Here is a 20,328-nt window from a genome sequence, read left to right on the forward strand (position 1 = left end):
GCCAAATAGCAAAGTTTGGATTCACAGAAGGTGCAGATCTGGTGCCTGAAGCAAGAAATTACGCTGGACATGGATTTGTGCCATCAACATATTCAAGAACACGGAATTTACGAAGAACGTGATTAATTAAAGACTTCCAAGTCAGAAAATTATCATCTTGAAGTTTTAAAGGTATGATATTCACAAGAGTATGAAGAGGTACCGATGTAATTGAAGACACAGAAGATTCAATGAGTCTCGATATTGAAGCTGATTGAAAATTTGAGAAATTAGGTTGAAAAGTAATGAATTGAGTTTGAAGATTCAAGGTAATATTGCGGAAGAAGATCGAACCTTGAAAATCAATTGAAGATTTTGTTTTCAATCTGATACCATATTTGTAGAAAGAAGATCAGATTTTCATTAACTGAAAGAAAAAGAAGAATACAAGGTTCTTATATTACAGTCAGAGTTAACGGTAACTCAAGACTGTGTTTAACAGCTGTAAAACACCCATTTCATATACCAGATTACTAATGAGAAAGACACACGTGTACTCTGGCGGTTATATAGATAGAACAACTAACTCAGACAAGCTGAGTGAGTGACTCAAGTAAAACTGAGCGGTGATCAGAATAGTTCTTCAATTAGTTGTAGCTGATTTATTACAAAAATCAGCTAATGGTGGTCACTGGCCACCCCATATAAAACTAATGATGGCCGTAAACAAGCAACTTTTTACCAAAGGCTTCGTGGTTTTACTTTGCCGGGATCTGAATAGAGCTGCTTGCCGACTTCATAGTTTTACTTTGCCGCGAAGTATAAAACTAACCGAATAAGAACATAACACGCGTAAGACACGTGGCGTCAAAAGAAGCTCAAGTGCTGCAAATCGACGCAAGAAGTTTTAAAAGTTTTTAAATATCAGAGAAACTGAGAGAAAAGTTTAAAAGAAGAGAATGAGACTCGGAGATAAGATATATTATAATAAGTTTAAGTTTCTGATCGCTGCTGCTGCTCTAGTTATATTCTGTGGATTAGGCCTTTCTTGTGAATCCAATATGGCTATGGTTGGTGATGTTCGTGACTCTCGTGAAGGATCTCAAAACAGTCTTGAGATCGAAGATCTCGCCAAATTTGCTGTTGATGAACACAACAAGAAAGAGGTATGTATACTTTATTTTTCATCCGTCTTTAATTTATTTTGATTTGTTTTTGTTCAGGATGATTTCGATTTTGATTTGGGAATTTTTGGGGGTTTATTTTGTGTAGAATGCGCTTTTGGAATTTGTAAGGGTAGTGAAGGCGAAAGAACAGGTGGTTGCTGGTGCTATGCACCATTTGACACTGGAAGTAATTGAGGCTGGGAAGAAGAAATTTTACGAAGCCAAGGTTTGGGTGAAGCCATGGATGAATTTCAAGGAGTTGCAGGAATTTAAGCATTCTGATCATGAATCTTCTGCCTCCACTTGTACTCCTTCCGATCTTGGGGTTAAGCGAGGTGATTAATTCACTATTTTAGAAACACAAGTATTATCGTTGCTCCTTGGATTTATGAAACTATGCTGTATTCTCTATACTGCTTGTTAGAGAAGATCCTATTTAGATATGAATTATGTACGCTTGGTTGTTTCCTTATGTTTATGGCAGTTTGTTTTTCATGGGACGTCTCTATAACCCGTTAATACAGATTTTGATACATTTATTATGTACCTTAGAGAGTACATTATTAGAGCAGCAAAACCAAGGGCATAGCCTTCCATAACTCAGATTGAGTGTATGGATTAAGAGTCCTACCCATGTCAGTAGTAGTGTCCTTGAGTTGAACTAATGCACAGGATGGTATCAGACTGTCAGTATATTCTTTCAGCTGTTCATTCATCTTCCATTATTCACTAATCTGATCGTATTCGAGGAACAAAACTTGAATGGCTGAGCACGAGCACATAAGTAACAAGAACACTCTTGTTCGTTATTTACAAGAGCAATAACTAAAACTTTTCATAACCTCAGCGTGTCCTTGGCTTATTAAGTAAGCTGAGTTGCTATAGGTTCCCTATTACAACCTTGTTCGTTCCTCTGAGCTTGGAGTGTTGTCGATATGACGTACTAACCCTCAAGGGGTATGATATGGTGCCACATTGTAGTACGTACCAATGATTCTCGTAGTTAAGTTGGCATATGGTTTAGTCATGTTACATCTTGATGATGTTTACAGATTTCCGCTCTCTTTAGGCCCTTGTGTTCTCTCTGGACAATAGTACCAAGTTGTGTTTCCCATTTTCGCCCTAACAAGTGATGGGCGGAGGCAAAGGTCACCTTTTCCGATTCATCCACAAATGTGTCACTCTCTGCTGTCAGTCTGTCAACTGTGCTTTACAGTTACACCAAGCTCCTTCAGATTGTGTAACTTAACTTAGCTAAGACCTCTGTTCCGGTCCACCTTTAGGACTCGTCAGTTGTCAATTTGGTTGCTTCAATTCTGTAATATCACAACCTTGAGATCTCTGCTTAAGGAAACAAGTCTTTAGTAGAGAGGGCAATTAGTTGTCTTCCAAAATTTTGGAGAAGGGCTGACACCTTTATCTTCAATGTGCAATTACCAGAGGGCCATGCACCAGGATTGCAAGCAGTGCCAGCAGATGATCCTGCAGTCAAAGATGCAGCGGACCATGCCCTGAAGAGTATCCAGCAGAGATCTAATTCCTTGGCTCCATATGAACTGCTTGAGATTCTTTCTGCTAAGGCCGAGGTACTTCCTCCTTTCGCATGTTTTTTCCCAGTAGTGGTACTTTTTTTCCTCCTGTGTTTGTGTAATCTTCTTAGGCCCCAGCATGTGGTTTTTACTTGTTGGGCAAGGATGGGAATTTTTTTCATGCTTTCAACTTGTGTCCACAGGTAATTGAAGAATCGGCCAAGTTCCATATGCTTCTCAAGCTGAAGAGGGGCAGCAAGGAAGAGAAGTACAAGGTTGAAGTACACAAAAATGAAGAGGGTGCCCACCATTTGAATCAGATGGAAGCTGACCTTTCTTAAGCTGACATGAACCCTACTCTCTTCTTGTTAACGGGGTTGGACTGAAATTGTCTGCTACATGCAAATCTACTGCTATATCTAGTACACTACTGGAATCTAGAACATATTTCTTATAATAAAAATAGATGTTCTCATGCCAAGTTGATGTATATTCTGCAAAACGTACAATGAATGTAGTGATTTTATTTTGTAATGCACTAATCCTTTGAGTTTCCTCTGTGCACTGTGTGTAGATGGACTACGCACCATTAGAATTTTGAAACCCCGTAAAAAGATGCTAGACTTGACCAAAGGCAAGCTAAATGTCTCATACAACAGTCGACAATTACAATTAACCTAGTGTCTGTTAATTGTAATGATTAGCCAATTGTATACCACCACTGATAAACACCAGAATAGGCAATATTCACTGGTCCGAGAGCACCCCTCGAGTAAATGCTTCCACCGCTGGTTGACCAAAATGAGGATCCCAAATTGCATGCGCAATCGATCTTACATGTAAAGGGTCTTTTATCCATAACTCAAAATTTCCTTGCCAAGCTACATGAAATAGATTTTCGGAAGTCCAAAGAAAAATTATTGCTAACTGCCCGAAGTGAGAAGCAAAAATATTCTGATAAAGACGTTCCTCAGTAATATCATCATGACTCTCAAAGTCATGTGCGGTAGCAATACCACACCAAATACGACGAGTAGTGGGGTCGTGGGCTAAGCCTTGGCTAAACCTTGGAAATCTTAATACCATAATGCTTTTCAAATCCTCCAAGCCATTATCCTACTGCAATAATTCTTGCTAAGAAGAACGCTCATGTTGTGGCAATTCCACCCAGAAGGTAATGGGTTACTCCTACAACACGTCCTTGTACAATACTCAAGGCTCTAGGCTGAGTAGCAGGAGCAACTTTTAATTTGTTATGAGCCCAAACGATGGATTCAAAAAGTTCTTGCCAATAGCCGCGGCCGCTGAATAGAAACATTAAACTGAAAGCCCAGACAAAATGAGCACCTAGGAAAAAAAGACCATATGCAGATAATGAAGAACCATAAGACTGAATTACCTGGGATGCCTGTGCCCATAAAAAGTCACGGAGCCACCCATTAATAGTAATGGAACTCTGCGCAAAGTTTCCTCCCGTGATATGAGTTACCACTCCTTGATCGTTTATACTACCCCAGACATCTGACTGCATTTTCCAACTGAAATGGAATATTACTACCGAAATTGCATTGTACATCCAGAATAGACCTAAGAAGACATGATCCCAGGCGGATACTTGACATGTTCCCCCTCTTCCAGGTCCGTCACAAGGGAAACGAAAACCCAGATTTGCTTTATCAGGTATCAAACGGGAACTACGAGCAAATAGAACACCTTTCAGTAGTATTAATACCGTTACATGGATCGTAAATGCATAAATGTGATGTACCAAAAAATCCACGGTTCCTAATGGAATAGGTAACAAAGCTACTTTACCGCCTACTGCTACTAAACCACTACCCCCAAGTCAAGTTGGTGCTTGTTGTTGCACCAGGAGCGGTTGCACCAGGTGCTAAAGCGTGAGTGTTTTGTACCCATTGAGCAAAGACGGGTTGTAATTGAATTGCGGTATCTGAAAACATATCTTGCGGACGCCCTAAAACTCTCATGGTATCATTATGAATATACAAACCAAAACTGTGAAAGCTTAAAAATATACATGCCCAGTTAAGATGCGATATGATTGCATCGCGGTGCCTAAGGATACGATCTAATAGATCGTTGTATCGAGTAGTTGGATCATAATCTCTTACCATAAAAATGGCTGCATGTGCAGCAGCACCAACTATGAAAAATCCACCGATCCACATGTGATGTGTGAACAACGAAAGTACTGTACCATAGTCATTAGCGATATATGGATAAGGAGGCATGGCATACATATGGTGAGCTACAATAATGGTTAAAGAGCCTAACATAGCTAAATTTAGAGATAATTGAGCATGCCATGACGTTGTTAGGATTTCATATAGCCCTTTGTGGCCCTGGCCTGTAAATGGACCTTTATGAGCCTCTAAAATATCTTTCAGGCCATGACCAATCCCCCAGTTAGTCCTATACATGTGACCGGCTATCAGGAAAAGAATTGCAATAGCTAAATGATGGTGTGCAATATCGGTCAGCCATAGACCCCCTGTTACTGGATCTAATCCTCCACGAAAAGTAAGAAATTCGGCATATTTTGACCAATTCAAGGTGAAAAACGGGGTTGCTCCCTCGTCAAAACTTGGATAAAGTTGATCCAAAAGATCCCGGTTCAAGATAAATTCATGGGGAAGTGGGATCTCCTTAGGATCTACTTCAGCATCTTGAAATTGGTTAATTGGTAAAGAGACATGTATTTGGTGTCGCGCCCAAGAAAGAGATCCAAGTCCTAGTAACCCCGCTAAATGGTGATTCAACATGGATTCTACATCTTGGAACCAAGCCAACTTTGGAGCATTTTTGTGATAATGGAACCAACCAGCAAAAAGCATTAACGCCGCAAAGATCAATGCACCAATTGCAGTACAATAGAGTTGTAATTCACTAGTTATTCCAGACGCTCTCCAAATCTGAAAAAACCCAGAGGTTATTTGTATTCCTCGGAAACCACCACCCACATCACCATTCAATATTTCTTTGCCCACGATTGGCCAAACCACCTGAGCGCTAGGTCTAATGTGAGTAGGATCGCTTAGCCATGCTTCATAATTGGAAAAACGGGCACCGTGGAAATACATGCCACTCAGCCAAAGAAATATGATGGAGAGTTGACCGAAATGGGCACTAAATACTTTCCGGGAGATCTCCTCCAAATCACTAGTATGGCTATCGAAATCGTGAGCATCGGCATGTAGGTTCCAGATCCAAGTGGTAGTATCAGGGCCTTTAGCTATTGTTCTTGAGAAATGACCTGGTCTGGCCCATTCCTCGAAAGAAGTTTTTATGGGATCCCGATCCACCAAAATTTTAACTTCTGGTTCCGGCGAACGAATAATCATTGAGTCCTCCTCTTTCCGGATAACACATACAAAGAGACCTGCCGACAGTCAAGTAATTAGTGAACTTATGAAATCTATTTATAATTAGTTCCTTTCCTTCCTATCTCCCAGCTATTTATTTTGTTTAGTTATTTACTAGAGCAATTATGATATGGAAGTCGATCCGGGGCAAGTGTTCGGATCTATTATGACATAGCCATGAGGCGCTCAACGGACATTTATAATATTTGAAAATCCTTTCCCGGCTTCGACTTGACACAAAAACTCTTTTTTTTTATTCATATGCAAATTACAGGTGCTTAGATGGAGCTACTTCGTATCTTACATGGAACTATGACTATTGCTCGATTCCAAATCACTTCATTGGGGCAGTCATGAATAAGACCCCAGTATCCACATTCAAAGGCTTTTTTAGTTTGAATAGCAAAAAGGGATGTATGATGTACTGTAGTCGGGTATCGTTTATGCCTACGAGGTACTAGACGAAATAGAACAGAACAATCTTAGAAGGGATACAATGAAATTCCTTGATTAGCTCTTCCCAGAGGAAAGATCTATTTTATTTTACTGACGGATAAAAAGAGTGTTCTTATTCAAACCGCCGCGTGATCTTCAACCAATTATGCGCTTCAATATAATTACCTGGAGTAAGCGCTATAGCTTGTTTCCAATACTCAGCCGCTTGATCGGACCAAGCTTCCGCAATTTCAGAATCTCCCTGCCGAATAGCCTGTTCTCCTCGGTCGGAATAGGTGGGTCGATTCCTTCCCTTAGAACCGTACTTGAGAGTTTCCTACCTCATACGGCTCAGCAATCAATTATTTTGGTGTCCCATCTTAATCGACCCTATACTAACTAAATAAGATTTTTCATAAATCTATCCCATTTTTGTTTCTCGGGTTAACCAGAAGGGGTTAATTATATTTACATAAGTTTTAAACTTGCATTTTTATTCAAAATAAGTTTTATCTTTTCTCCTACCTTCAGAAAAACGAAACCCACTATCCTATCTTTTTCTGAAAGGTAACTATCTCAGTTTCATTTTCATATAGAATCTTTGAAAAAGACTTTCCTCTCTAAGAAAGAAAGGACTTACTATCTTTGGGATCTGATGCTACACCGCTGCTCAATACCTTAGTGGATCAACTCTATTACATAAGTTGATTCCTAAATTATATCTCATATCATGACATAAGTAAGCAGTTTTTTCTTATTGTATCGGCCAAAAATTTCACTAATTGATCTTTACGGCGCTTCCTCTATCAATTAGATCTTTCTATCCATAGAATATAGTATTATAGGCATATCCATTTCTTCATTTTTTTGCTTTTATGAAGTCTCTTTCTTTGCTACAGCTAATAAAAATCGTTGCTTTGTACGATACATATGTAGAAAGCCTATCCGCTAGTATTTACTAGCGTATTTTCTTTCTTTCCCTCTTTCTATAGTGGAGATAGTCGCACGTAATGACAGATCACGGCCATATTATTAAAAGCTTGTGGTAAGAATGGATTTCGTTCTAATGCCCGGAAATAATATTCCAAAGCTTTTGTATGTTCTCCGTTACTTGTGTGGATAAGGCCTATGTTATACAGTATATAACTTCGATCATAGGGATCAATTTCTAGTCTCATAGCTTCATAATAATTCTGTAAAGCTTCCGCATAATTTCCTTCGGATTGAGCTGACATCCGTTGCGGTCGTTCATTCTATTCAAAGAATCCCCGTTTCAGAACCGTACGTGAGATTTTCATCTCATACGGCTCCTCCCTTCTGTGCATAATGAACGATAATAATCCATGGAACCAAAAGAATATCGAAATATTCTCATTATGAACTGACAGGGACTAGTGTTTTTACAAGAAATATCTAGTCAGCCTTCCTGCAAGAGGTCTTTTCTTAACACTAATCGTGTTGTTGCTAGATAGAAAAGGTTACTCCAACAATTTCTTTGTCCTCAACGCCCCCTATTTCCAGGAATTAGTCACTTCAACAGTCTTTGATGGTTATATAGGTATCCAAAGTACAAACGAGATGGATGTTTGTTGTCCCAACCATTCTTGTTAGTTCCGATCCCGATAAGGAAAGGGATAATTTATAACAAAGTTTTTTTTGTTGATTCCTAGGTGTAGTGCTTCTTCCCCTATGCCGCCTATTGGTTGGTACTGATGGAGTAGGATTGACCTCTAATACAGAAAGAACCTATAGGTGTAACCTTTCGTTCAATACTAGATTAGAAAATTGAAGCATCTGAGGCTGCATCAATCGGGGATACACAATAGAAGGAATTGTTCTATTTCCAAACTTCACCTTCAAGAAGCGTAGATTTTTTTAAGGTTTATTTCAATAAACGCGTTTCGTTTTATACCGAATCCAACCCTGCGTGCCTTTACTCGTAAGACAGAGAACACTAAATAGAATCAAATCACACCATCTCTATAATAGGTAAATGCCTCTTTTTCTCCGGAAGTTGTCGGAATTATGCGTAATAAGATATTGGCCACAATTGAAGAGGTCTTATCAATAAAATTTCCATTTATCCGTGATCTAGGCATAGTTCGCAATCCATTCTATAATTCTTCTCATTACCTCGCATGGGAAAAGAATCCCACAAACAAAGGAATTGTACAGGACGAAATAACATAAAAAAAGACTCGTTCTAAACATGAAATTAATATTTCCTACAGATTATGATAACTCGAGAAGTTTTTTATTGGATTATGATTCAAAGAAGGAAAAAGAATAGAATAATCGTTCTATGATCAAAATACCACCCCATCCGTTTTCATATTTCGAATTGTTAGAATCGGTTGGTCGTACCTATACTGCAAAAATAAATATGAATGGCTCGCTATTGACCCGATTTCTGGGTCATAATCATAAAATTTTGTAGGAGAGATGGCCGAGTGGTTGAAGGCGTAGCATTGGAACTGCTATGTAGGCTTTTGTTTACCGAGGGTTCGAATCCCTCTCTTTCCTTACCTTTGCCTAATTCAAGAGCGTTATTGACCACAATGGATCAAATAACAAACAAACAAGGAATAGGATTATTCCAAGAGGTAGACCTTTCTTTGAAATGAATTCTCTATTCCTAATTGGGGTGGTACGAAAAATATTGATAAAGGGTAGCCAAGACATAAAAATATCCCCGCGGATCCATTTATGATACATGAAATGGGAAAAATATCCGGATCACACCCCTTAGCTTCGGTCAATTTACTTCGGCGAAAAGGGGGCAAAATTCTCCGAATCCTTGCCTTGCTATTTGAGTTAGGTTCAAGTCTGACGGGAATAATATTCTACGACCAGCAATTCGTTTATTTTCAAGCCGACCCACTTACTATCTATTATTTGATTGACTAACCCTTTATATTGGGATGAATGAAGAGTCAAATGTTTTGGCAATTCTTCATGGGAGGATGAATCAAGATAATTTTGAATCAGAGCTTTGGATTTTTGTTCATCCCTCGTCGTAATAATATCTCGGGGTTTGCAGCGATAACTTGGTATATCTACTATATGGCCATTAACTAAAATATGTCTATGGTTAACTAATTGCCGAGCTCCAGGAATGGTCGAAGCCATACCCAATCGAAAAAGTATGTTATCCAAACGCATTTCAAGTAATTGTAGTAAAACTTGACCAGTTGACCTTTGGCTTTTCCGGCGATACGAACATATTTAAGTAATTGTCGCTCTGTCAGACCATAATGAAACCGCAATTTTTGTTTTTCTTCTAGACGAATACGATATTGAGACTTTTTCACAGAACGCGATTGATTTCTAAGATCATTTCCGGCTTTAGGCCTTTTACTAGTTAGTCCCGGTAAAGCCCCCAGACGGCGTATTTTTTTGAAACGAGGCCCTCGGTAACGAGACATAAAAACTCCTTTTTTTATTTACAGAATAAACCTAAATTAAGACTGAACTAAACGATAAACGAAAAAAATATACTGAAGTTAAGTACTGTACTACAAAGAAGAATGAGATGAATTGTATCAATATTCAGACTCTTTTGTATATATAGCAAGGTAAGGAGACTTTGTCTTAATTTGTTCTGTAGAGATCTAACCAACCGCTCGAATCTGTTTTTTATTCATAGTTGGAAGTTCTTACGACATAATAGATCCGCTATTTTTGAGAAAAGGAAAGAAGTCTTTTCAATATTCCTTGAGTTCAAGGAGACATTATTAATCATGTAATAAAGTATAAAAAGAACAAAGAGAGAAAAGCCGGCTATCGGAATCGAACCGATGACCATCGCATTACAAATGCGATGCTCTAACCTCTGAGCTAAGCGGGCTCACATAACAGAAATTGTGTTGTGCATAGGAATTCAGTCAACTACTTAGCTCTTAGCTATTCAAAATAGATAATGAATATGAATAGAGAAAAAATGAATACTGAATAGAATGTTATTCTATAACAATATAATATAACATAAGAATTAATATAACGATAAATAGAGTGATATATGATATCAAAATTTTCAATGGGAAGAAATTCTACATTTTTCTTTTCCATGATTCTCTTTTATATTTATAATTTATATGAATATGATTATCAATATCTTCATTCTAAATTATTAGAAATTAAGAAAAAATATGGAATTCTAAAAAAAGAATCGAACGTTCAAGTATTTAAAATCGGGTAGGAAAAGTGCGAGGAAGAGAGGAATATATATGTGGTATATATCCATCCATATTGAATTGCGGATACATCAATGATAGAATCATTTCTGATTAAACCAAATGTAGGTCCTTCAATATAGAAAAAGGGGTAAATAAGAAAGAAATAAAAGAAATCAAAGGAGGAGTAAAGAGATAAACTTTTTAGATAGATAAGCTGTATCTAATGAATTCAACGGTTAACGGTTCCAGCATAAACGAAAGAAAGAAGGGGATGGCATCCCAGCGAGATCTTCGGCTCAAACTAAAAAGGGGATATGGCGAAATCGGTAGACGCTACGGACTTGATTGAATTGAGCCTTGGTATGGAAACCTACTAAGTGATAACTTTCAAATTCAGAGAAACCCTGGAATTAAAAATGGGCAATCCTGAGCCAAATCCTGTTTTCAGAAAAAAATTAAGGTATTTCTGAAAGCGAGAATAAAAAAAGGATAGGTGCAGAGACTCAATGGAAGCTGTTCTAATGAATGGAGTTGACTGCGTTGGTAGAGGACTCCTTCTATTCAATTTGAATTTAAACTCCATAAAGAATGAGGGATAAACCTACGATACGTAAGTATACGTACTGAAATATCAAAGATTATTAATGTCGCCCTAAAATTTTTTTACATAAAAAAAAGGAATAATTTTTGTGAATCTATTCCAAGTTGAAGGAAGAATCGAATATTCAGTAATCAAACCATTCACTCCATAGTCTGATATATCTTTTGACGAACTGATTAATCGGACGAGAATAAAGATAGAGTCCCGTTCTACATGTCAATATCAATACAGACAACAATGAAATTTATAGTAAGAGGAAAATCCGTCGACTTTATAAATCGTGAGGGTTCAAGTCCCTCTATCCCCACAAAAAGGCCCGTTTTACTCCCTAACTGTTTCTTTATACTTCTACTCTTTTTTTTTTCCGCAGCGCCCGAAAATTAGCTATATTTCTCATTCACTATATTATTTCACAAAAGGATCGGAGCAGAAAAGCCTCTCTCGTATCACAAGTCTTGTGGTATATATGTACAACGGAAACTCTATGATCAAGGAATCCCTGTTTGAATCATTCACAGTTCACATCATTATTTTCAACTCTAAAAGTTTTCTTTTTTGAAGATTCCGGAAATTCCAGGGCCTGGGTAAGATTTTGTAATGCTTTTTTATTCTCTTGAATTGACATATACCCAAATCCTCTAGTAGGATGGGGATGGTGCCTCAAGAAGGGTTGGGATAGCTCAGTTGGTAGAGCAGAGGACTGAAAATCCTCGTGTCACCAGTTCAAATCTGGTTCCTGACATTGAGTATCTACTGTTAAGTTCCTGCCATTGAGCATCCATTATTAACCTGTGGTTAATAATAGATACTCATACAAATTCGATATGAATCAGCATACATACATGCTTTCGTCCGAATGTCTAGAGAGAGAAAATCCTACCCTTTTTCTTAAAGTCTGTATAAAAAAAGGAAAAGAATAAGGGAAAAGAAAAAACAGGTTGAGTAAGAAATTAGGCTAAAGATAAGAAGTGGGCCTTTATTATATGGATCTCGTCGTTCTTTTTTTGATTATGGCATGGCGGGTTCCTCCTAACATTCTAAATATTAATCGTGAAAAAAAGAATTACAATATGAAGTTAGTTGCTTCTAAAAACCCAATACTATATATAGTCTCGAGGGGTGTGGAAAGATCCGACTAGACAATGTGAAATTAAGATCCAGTACAAGTGGAATCCTATCCTCTTTTATTTCTTCTTTTTTTCATATTCCATTTCATTATTCCCCTTACGTGACTTTCGAGAGCCTATCTAAGTGATGTGCGCGGTACAAAGTTCATGGTACAGAACTCATTTTATTCATCTTATTAGCCCGGCTCGCCCGAAATAAATAGAATATCTTCCAAATTTGGGAATCTCAATGAGGACCTATTTTTTTGCGCATCCATATCCATATATAGGAAAAAGAGTTCTATTACTCTAGAAGAGACTGTAAAAAAATTCCTTGGATATCTCGCGGCGTAAAAAGAAAATTAGGTTCTTACCATTCAATGAGCATCTTGTATTTCATAGAATTTTGGAGCAATATAATCCTTACGTAAGGGCCATCCTATCCAACTTTCAGGCATCAAAATACGTTTCAGGCGTGGATGATTATCATAAGAGATTCCCAACATATCATAAGATTCCCGTTCTTGGAAATCCGCACTTTTCCAAATCCAAAAAACAGATGGAATTCTGGGATTTATCCTCGGGGCAAATACTTTTATGCATACCTCCTCTGGCTGATCCACACCATACTCTATTCTCGTAAGATGATACACACTAGCTAAGAGTCCGCCTGGTGCTACATCATAGGCACACTGAGAGCGTAGATAATTGTAACCATATACATATAAAATGACAGCAATGGAATGCCAATCCTCGGGCTTTATTTGTAAAGTTTCGACTCCTTGGTAATCGAAGCCTAAAGATCTATGAACTAACCCATGCTTGACGAGCCAAGTAGATAATTGTAACCATATACATCTAATGACAGCAATGGAATGCCAATCCTCGGGCTTTATTTGTAAAGTTTTCGACTCCTTGGTAATCGAAGCCTAAAGTCTATGAACTAACCCATGCTTGACTAGCCGCAGACAACACCCTGCATTTTTTTAATCTCTCCCGGATTTTCATTGTATAATAGTTCACGTTTACGACGAAATTTTTTAAAATTGAAGTGAAGGGCATTTGCTATTCTTCTGCACAAAAGAAAAGAATCTCCCTAATTCACTAATTCATGGGAAGATACTGAACTTTGGTATTTTAAAATGTTTCATAAGGTATCTCTGAAGTAATCGCGCGGATTGATAGAGTAATCCTTGATCATAATTTCCAGTATGCGGTGCTACGTCCAACATAAAACTTTGAGTGGTAGTAAAACATCGATTATTCTGTTGAGACCCAAATCTATCTCGTAGATTTCTCGAGATACCTTTCTTACGAAGTTTTATAGCATCGATAACTGCTTCCGGTTTAGGAGGGAAACCTGGCAAATAAACATCCACAGGAATTAGCTTATCAACTCCTCGAACAGTACTATAAGAATCAGTACTGAACATCCCTCCTGTAATAGTGCAGGCTCCCATAGCAATTACATATTTTGGTTCAGGCATTTGCTCATATAATCTTACTAAAGAGGGAGCCATTTTCATTGTTACTGTGCCGGCTGTTAAAATTAAGTCCGCTTGCCTAGGACTCGATCTTGGTACCAAGCCATAACGATCAAAGTCGAAGCGCGAGCCTATTAATGAAGCAAATTCAATAAAGCAACAACTGGTACCATACAGAAGCGGCCATAAACTGGAGAGTCTTGACCAATTTGAAAGATCATTTGATGTAGTTGAAATAACTGAATTTTGGGTTGTTTGATCAAGTACCGGAAACTCAATGGAATTCATAACTGTCTCAATGTCATTTTTTTCTTCTTTTTTCTTTTTATTGTCTGAATATTCAGGAGCTAAGACCATTCCAACGCTCCTTTTCGCCATGCATAAACTAAACCAACAATTAGGATAAGCACGAAAATTAAAGCTTCTATAAAAACGGATACACCCAATACATCGAAACTCATCGCCCATGGGTAAAGAAAAACCGTTTCAACATCAAAAACAACAAAAACCAGAGCAAACATATAATAACGAATTCGGAATTGTAACCAAGCGTCGCCCATTGGTTCTATGCCTGATTCATAACTAGAAAGTTTCTCCGGTCCTTCGCGAGTCGGGGCTAAAACCCCGGAAATGAAAAAAGCCAAAATAGGAATAAGACTTGATATTATTAGAAATGCCCAGAAAATGTCATATTCGTAAAGCAGAAACATAGATGCACTCCTATGAATGTGGAAAAAATATATACCGTATTCCTCGATTCGATCTGGAATTTGAATTAAGCTATAACTGTTTAGTCGAAATACCAATGAATTTTGATTGAACTCCCCAGTTTTTTTGCTGTGGGTCATTCTTGTTTCAAGGTTCATCGAGTGGAGTCCTATTTTCACTTATTTCAATTCCATTTCGATATGCTAGAGACATATTATGCTCTTATTACAAACTTATCGTTTTTATCTTGTCTCAGATTTTCTCTAAAAAAAAGAGAAAAAAGAATTACATATTTTTTTAGTTATAATTTATAGAAAATTTTTATTAAGATTAAATTAAGATACTATTAAGAATATTCTTATGGATGTTATATATTTATGAATATTCATATAATAAAACCGAAGGGTATTGGTTTCTTTTTTTCATTAAGATCCAATCCAGTTAGAGGATTGTTGTTTCTATTGATTAGATACGGAAACTGAATGCATCGCCCTATTCTATTTTTTTCCTTGTTCTAGACTTAATGGATTTTATTCAATGCCTTGAATTGAGAGAAACCCTTACATATAACAATCCTAGGGTTCTATCCCCAATTTACCATTTTTTAGTCTGTACTACCTCGACCTGCAACCCGTCTCCCCAAAAAAGAATCGGGTTATGAAATTAAAGCTCGAAGTCTTAAAAGAAGAATCTAGAATATCGGTCTTTAGTACTTGACTTGAAATGGGTCCGAAAAGGCGGGAATACTTATTAATGTAATAAAAATTAGTTTTAAAGTAAGACCAACCACTGGGTTAGCCTTCATGCAAAAAAATATTTATTTTGAACGAGAACCCTACACAACGAAGTATATCACAACGGGAAAGTAAGCCGAATCCTAAATAATTTACAGAATAAACTTCTTCTAATCGAATCGCGCTTTATCAAATCTAATGATTCGACAGACCAAATCCCCCAAACAACTCATGGAAATAGACAGGGATGCAAACACTAATAGAGTTAGGAAACATTCATTATCTCTGAAACAACGAATTGAGTTCTGCTCCCGAAAAAACGATGAGTTGGGGGCTTCTTAACTCGTCCAAGTGCAAAAAGGAGACCTCAACCTTCTTGCATAAAGTCAGCATCGGTAGAATTGGAATGGTGAGCAATTGGGTTGGGGTATATTGAGATCTATAAAAAGATATTTTGTACAAAAAGAAAAGGAATATCACAAACCTTTTGATCCTGGATAGGAAAACAGGAAAAATTTGTGTGTAATTCATCCACAAAGAAGAAAGGACGGGTTTTTTTATCCGAGATCAAAAAAATACCGATTGGGCCCACTGAAATGAATTTTTTCCGCTTCATGCTCACCCACGGGGGTTGCTCGGAGCATGTGATAATTATTCTATTTCGATGGGCCAAACGACCGTCCGACTACAACCAACAAACAAGATTGAGGAAATGAAAACTATACAAATTTTTAGGGCTATACGGACTCGAACCGTAGACCTTCTCGGTAAAACAGATCCAACTTTTTATTATCGAAATGATTCGAACTGTTCCAAAGACCCAACATGCATTTTTTTTGCATTGGGCTCTTTCATCAACTGATATAAATATCAGATAGTCCGCCATACTTTTTCTTAACAGAAAGATAACGAGATGGCTCCACGTGCTCTGATTCATTATTTAGATTATGATCCAGGAGCAATACCAAAGTGTTTCAAAGAAGAGTTACCTTGACGTAGGTCTGCCTCTGGCCTAGATTAACCTAAGTTAAATGGAGTCTCTATCGCTCTGCTCAAAGAGTCAAATATGAAACTTCATACACCTTAAAGTTCATAGTACGAAAAGATATTTTTTTGAGGTCCTTATACTCATTATGCCTAGCATTGAATGGGCTGTGTATTCACCTTATCATTATCATTATCGAATCAATGATGGGTTCTTTTTGGAGCCTAAATTGGCACCCAAAGCGGACCGAACCAAATATTTGTCAGGCTATTGTTCCCTTGAATATATAGAGTAAGACACACGATTTATCAATACAAAGATCAATTTTGTTGATTGCATGATGGACTCCCCTGAAAAACATTGGCGCGCGTGTAAACGAGTTGCTCTACACCAACTGAGCTATAGCCCTTGTGATAGATAGTTTATCATGGAAATAATTTCTTGTCAAGATGAATCTTCTATGATCCAACATGATAGCTTCTGATCTGTTTCCTGCCAAGAATTGGTATTGCTTAGAATAAGATTGCATCTATAATTCATCGATATGACAAGCCCCTTTCTTTCTCTTTGTGATGATAAATGACCTACTTAACCCAGTGGTTAGAGTATTGCTTTCATACGGCGGGAGTCATTGGTTCAAATCCAATAGTAGGTAGAACTTATTAGATACCGGAGTAATTAGTATCTAATAAGTTTTTCTACCCACCCTCCCTTTTATTTTAGTTGCATAAGAAATGCCATTACAGTTGATTCGACTCAATCCGCAGAACCAAAATATGGTGTATAAACAGAATTTCCTTTTTTATTGGGGCGCACCTATTTTTTATGAAATTTCATTCATAGCCTCTACTCGCGTCCTAGCTCGTCTGACGGCTAAATTCGCTTCAATTGTTTGTCTCTTGCCCTCAGCCCGACTTAAGTTAGCTTCAGCTATTTCAAGAGCTTTCTGAGCTTTTGTGGATCAATGTCACTACCCTTCTCCGCATCATTTACTAAGATGGTAATCTCATTATTGCCTACTCTAGCAAAACCACCCATCAGAGCGATTTTTAACCATTGGTCATTAAGGCGTAGTCTCAAAATACCTATATCTACAGCTGTGGCAATAGGGGCGTGATTTGGTAATACACCGATTTGGCCACTATTAGTAGATAAAACAATTTCTTTCACTTCTGAATCCCAAACAATTTGATTCGGGGTTAGTACACAAAGATTTAAGGTCATTTCTTCAATTTGCTCTCCACTTCTATGTTCACAGCCTTCGCGGTAGCTTCGTCGATGTTACCTACCAAATAAAAGGCCTGCTCAGGAAGACCATCTAATTCTCCGGAAAGGATCAATTGAAACCCCCTAATGGTTTCTGCTAGACCAACATATTTCCCTGGAGAGCCCGTAAATACTTCTGCTACGAAGAAGGGTTGTGATAAGAAACGCTCAATTTTTCGTGCTCTTGCTACGGTTAAACGATCCTCTTCAGATAATTCGTCCAACCCAAGGATAGCTATAATATCCTGAAGTTCTTTGTAACGTTGTGAAGTTTGCTTAACTCTTTGCGCAATTTCATAATGTTCTTCACCAACGATGCGAGGTTGGAGCATAGTTGACGTACTATCAAGAGGATCTACTGCTGGATAGATACCTTTTGAAGCTAGTCCTCTTGATAATACGGTAGTAGCATCTAAATGTGCAAATGTTGTGGCAGGGGCAGGGTCGGTCAAATCGTCCGCAGGTACATAAACTGCTTGAATAGAAGTTATAGACCCCTCTTTGGTAGAAGTAATTCTTTCTTGCAAAGTACCCATTTCTGTACTAAGGGTAGGTTGATAACCCACAGCAGAAGGCATTCTGCCTAATAAAGCAGATACTTCGGATCCTGCTTGGACAAATCGGAAAATATTGTCGATAAATAGAAGGACATCTTGTTCATTAACATCTCGGAAATATTCTGCCATGGTTAGGGCAGTCAAACCAACTCTCATACGAGCTCCCGGCGGTTCATTCATCTGACCATAGACTAGAGCTACTTTTGATTCTGCAAGATTTTGTTCATTAATTACTCCAGACTCTTTCATTTCCATGTAAAGATCATTCCCCTCACGAGTACGCTCACCCACTCCGCCAAATACAGATACGCCTCCATGAGCTTTGGCGATGTTGTTGATCAATTCCATGATAAGGACTGTTTTACCCACTCCAGCTCCCTCGAATAGTCCTATTTTCCCCCCCACGTCGATAAGGAGCTAAAAAATCAACTACTTTGATCCCTGTTTCAAAAATAGATAATTTTGTATCTAATTGTATAAAGGCAGGCGCGGATCTATGAATAGGAGATGTTGTGCGAGTATCTACAGGACCTAAATTATCAACAGGCTCTCCAAGAACGTTGAAAATTCGTCCGAGAGTAGCCCCACCAACCGGAACACTTAGAGCAGCTCCCGTGTCAATAACCTCCATTCCTCTCTTCATACCATCTGTAGCACTCATAGATACAGCTCTCACTCGATTATTTCCTAATAATTGTTGTACCTCACAAGTGACATTAATTAGCTCGCCGTCAGTATTTCGGCCCTTAACTACCAAAGCGTTGTAAATATTAGGCATCTTACCCGGGGGAAAGGATACATCTAGCACCGGACCAATGATTTGAGCGACACGCCCCAGGTTTTTTTCTTCAAGTGCGGAAACCCCGAGACCGGAAGGGGTAGGATTTGTTTTCATAATAATGATAAATTCAAATATGTAGAAATTCTTTGCATTTTGTAAACCGAAGAAAAAATGTCCGATAGCAAGCAGGTTGATCGGTTAATTCAATACAATAATAAATAGGAGTTAGTACTTGATTTCGTTGGTACCATTCAAGCGACTCCAATTCAATTGTTTACTCGTTCAATGAGTGAATTTTCAAGTTTCACAACCTAAAAAATGAGGTAGATGGATAAAAACCATGAGGGAGCGTTTCAGTTCTCTAGCATTATAGACAATCCCACCCATATTTTCTATGAAATTCGAACCTGAACTCTATTTATGATTCATTTTTTTCACATTGACCATTATTTCTTATTTCAGCATATATTTTTCCGCCTCTTCTCTACCTTTTTAGGGACGAATTCCGGATAGTTTTACATCTAGGATTTACATATACAACATATAGCACTGTCAAGAGTGAATTTCCTTTTTTTGATAAATTTAGATTAAAAAAAGTACGGGAATCGAAACTTGAAAAACAGGGATTGGGTTGCGCCATACATATGAAAGAGTATACAATAATGATGTTGATGTATTTGGCGAATCAAATACCGTGGTCTAACAACCAACCATTCTGATTAGTTGATAATATTTGTTGAGAGTTTTGTGAAAGATTCCTGTCAAAGGTTTCATTAACGGCTAATTCATGTCGAGTAGACCTTGTCGTTGTGAGAATTCTTAATTCATGCGTTGTAGGGAGGGACTTATGTCACCACAAACAGAGACTAAAGCAGGTGTTGGATTCAAAGCTGGTGTTAAAGATTACAAATTGACTTATTATACTCCTGACTATGAAACCAAGGATACTGATATCTTAGCAGCATTCCGAGTTACTCCTCAACCTGGAGTTCCACCTGAGGAAGCAGGGGCCGCGGTAGCTGCCGAATCTTCTACTGGTACATGGACAACTGTGTGGACCGATGGACTTACCAGCCTTGATCGTTACAAAGGAAGATGCTACGACATCGAGCCCGTTGCTGGAGAAGACAATCAATATATTTGTTATGTAGCTTATCCTTTAGACCTTTTTGAAGAAGGTTCTGTTACTAACATGTTTACTTCCATCGTGGGTAATGTATTTGGGTTCAAAGTGCTTCGTGCTCTACGTCTGGAGGATCTGCGAATTCCTATTGCTTATGTTAAAACTTTCCAAGGACCACCTCACGGTATCCAAGTTGAAAGAGATAAATTGAATAAGTATGGTCGTCCCCTATTGGGATGTACTATTAAACCAAAATTGGGGTTATCTGCTAAGAACTACGGCAGGGCGGTTTATGAATGTCTACGTGGTGGACTTG

At 38.0% G+C, this 20,328-nt stretch overlaps 1 protein-coding gene, 2 non-coding genes and 1 pseudogene across 3 annotated transcripts; 2 read left to right on the forward strand and 2 right to left on the reverse strand.

The window, feature by feature from the left end:
• The first annotated feature begins 887 nt into the window (after positions 1–887).
• Positions 888–3,229, forward strand: LOC113322872 (cysteine proteinase inhibitor 6-like). The gene is made up of 4 exons (XM_026571053.1): positions 888–1,145; positions 1,252–1,480; positions 2,586–2,731; positions 2,878–3,229. Exons 1-4 carry the CDS (start codon positions 939–941, stop codon positions 3,013–3,015), a joined length of 720 nt encoding a protein of 239 aa, XP_026426838.1. The 5' UTR covers positions 888–938; the 3' UTR covers positions 3,016–3,229.
• A 4,673-nt stretch (positions 3,230–7,902) lies between these two features.
• Positions 7,903–9,917, reverse strand: LOC113324417 (annotated as a pseudogene).
• A 349-nt stretch (positions 9,918–10,266) lies between these two features.
• On the reverse strand, positions 10,267–10,339 carry TRNAT-UGU. The gene has a single exon. It is a non-coding gene; the product is annotated as a tRNA-Thr (tRNA).
• A 1,598-nt stretch (positions 10,340–11,937) lies between these two features.
• On the forward strand, positions 11,938–12,010 carry TRNAF-GAA. The gene has a single exon. It is a non-coding gene; the product is annotated as a tRNA-Phe (tRNA).
• The last annotated feature ends 8,318 nt before the right edge of the window (positions 12,011–20,328 follow it).

The sequence above is a fragment of the Papaver somniferum genome, chromosome 11 (assembly GCF_003573695.1).
Source record: "Papaver somniferum cultivar HN1 chromosome 11, ASM357369v1, whole genome shotgun sequence".
In the NCBI taxonomy this organism is placed as follows: Eukaryota; Viridiplantae; Streptophyta; class Magnoliopsida; order Ranunculales; family Papaveraceae; genus Papaver; species Papaver somniferum.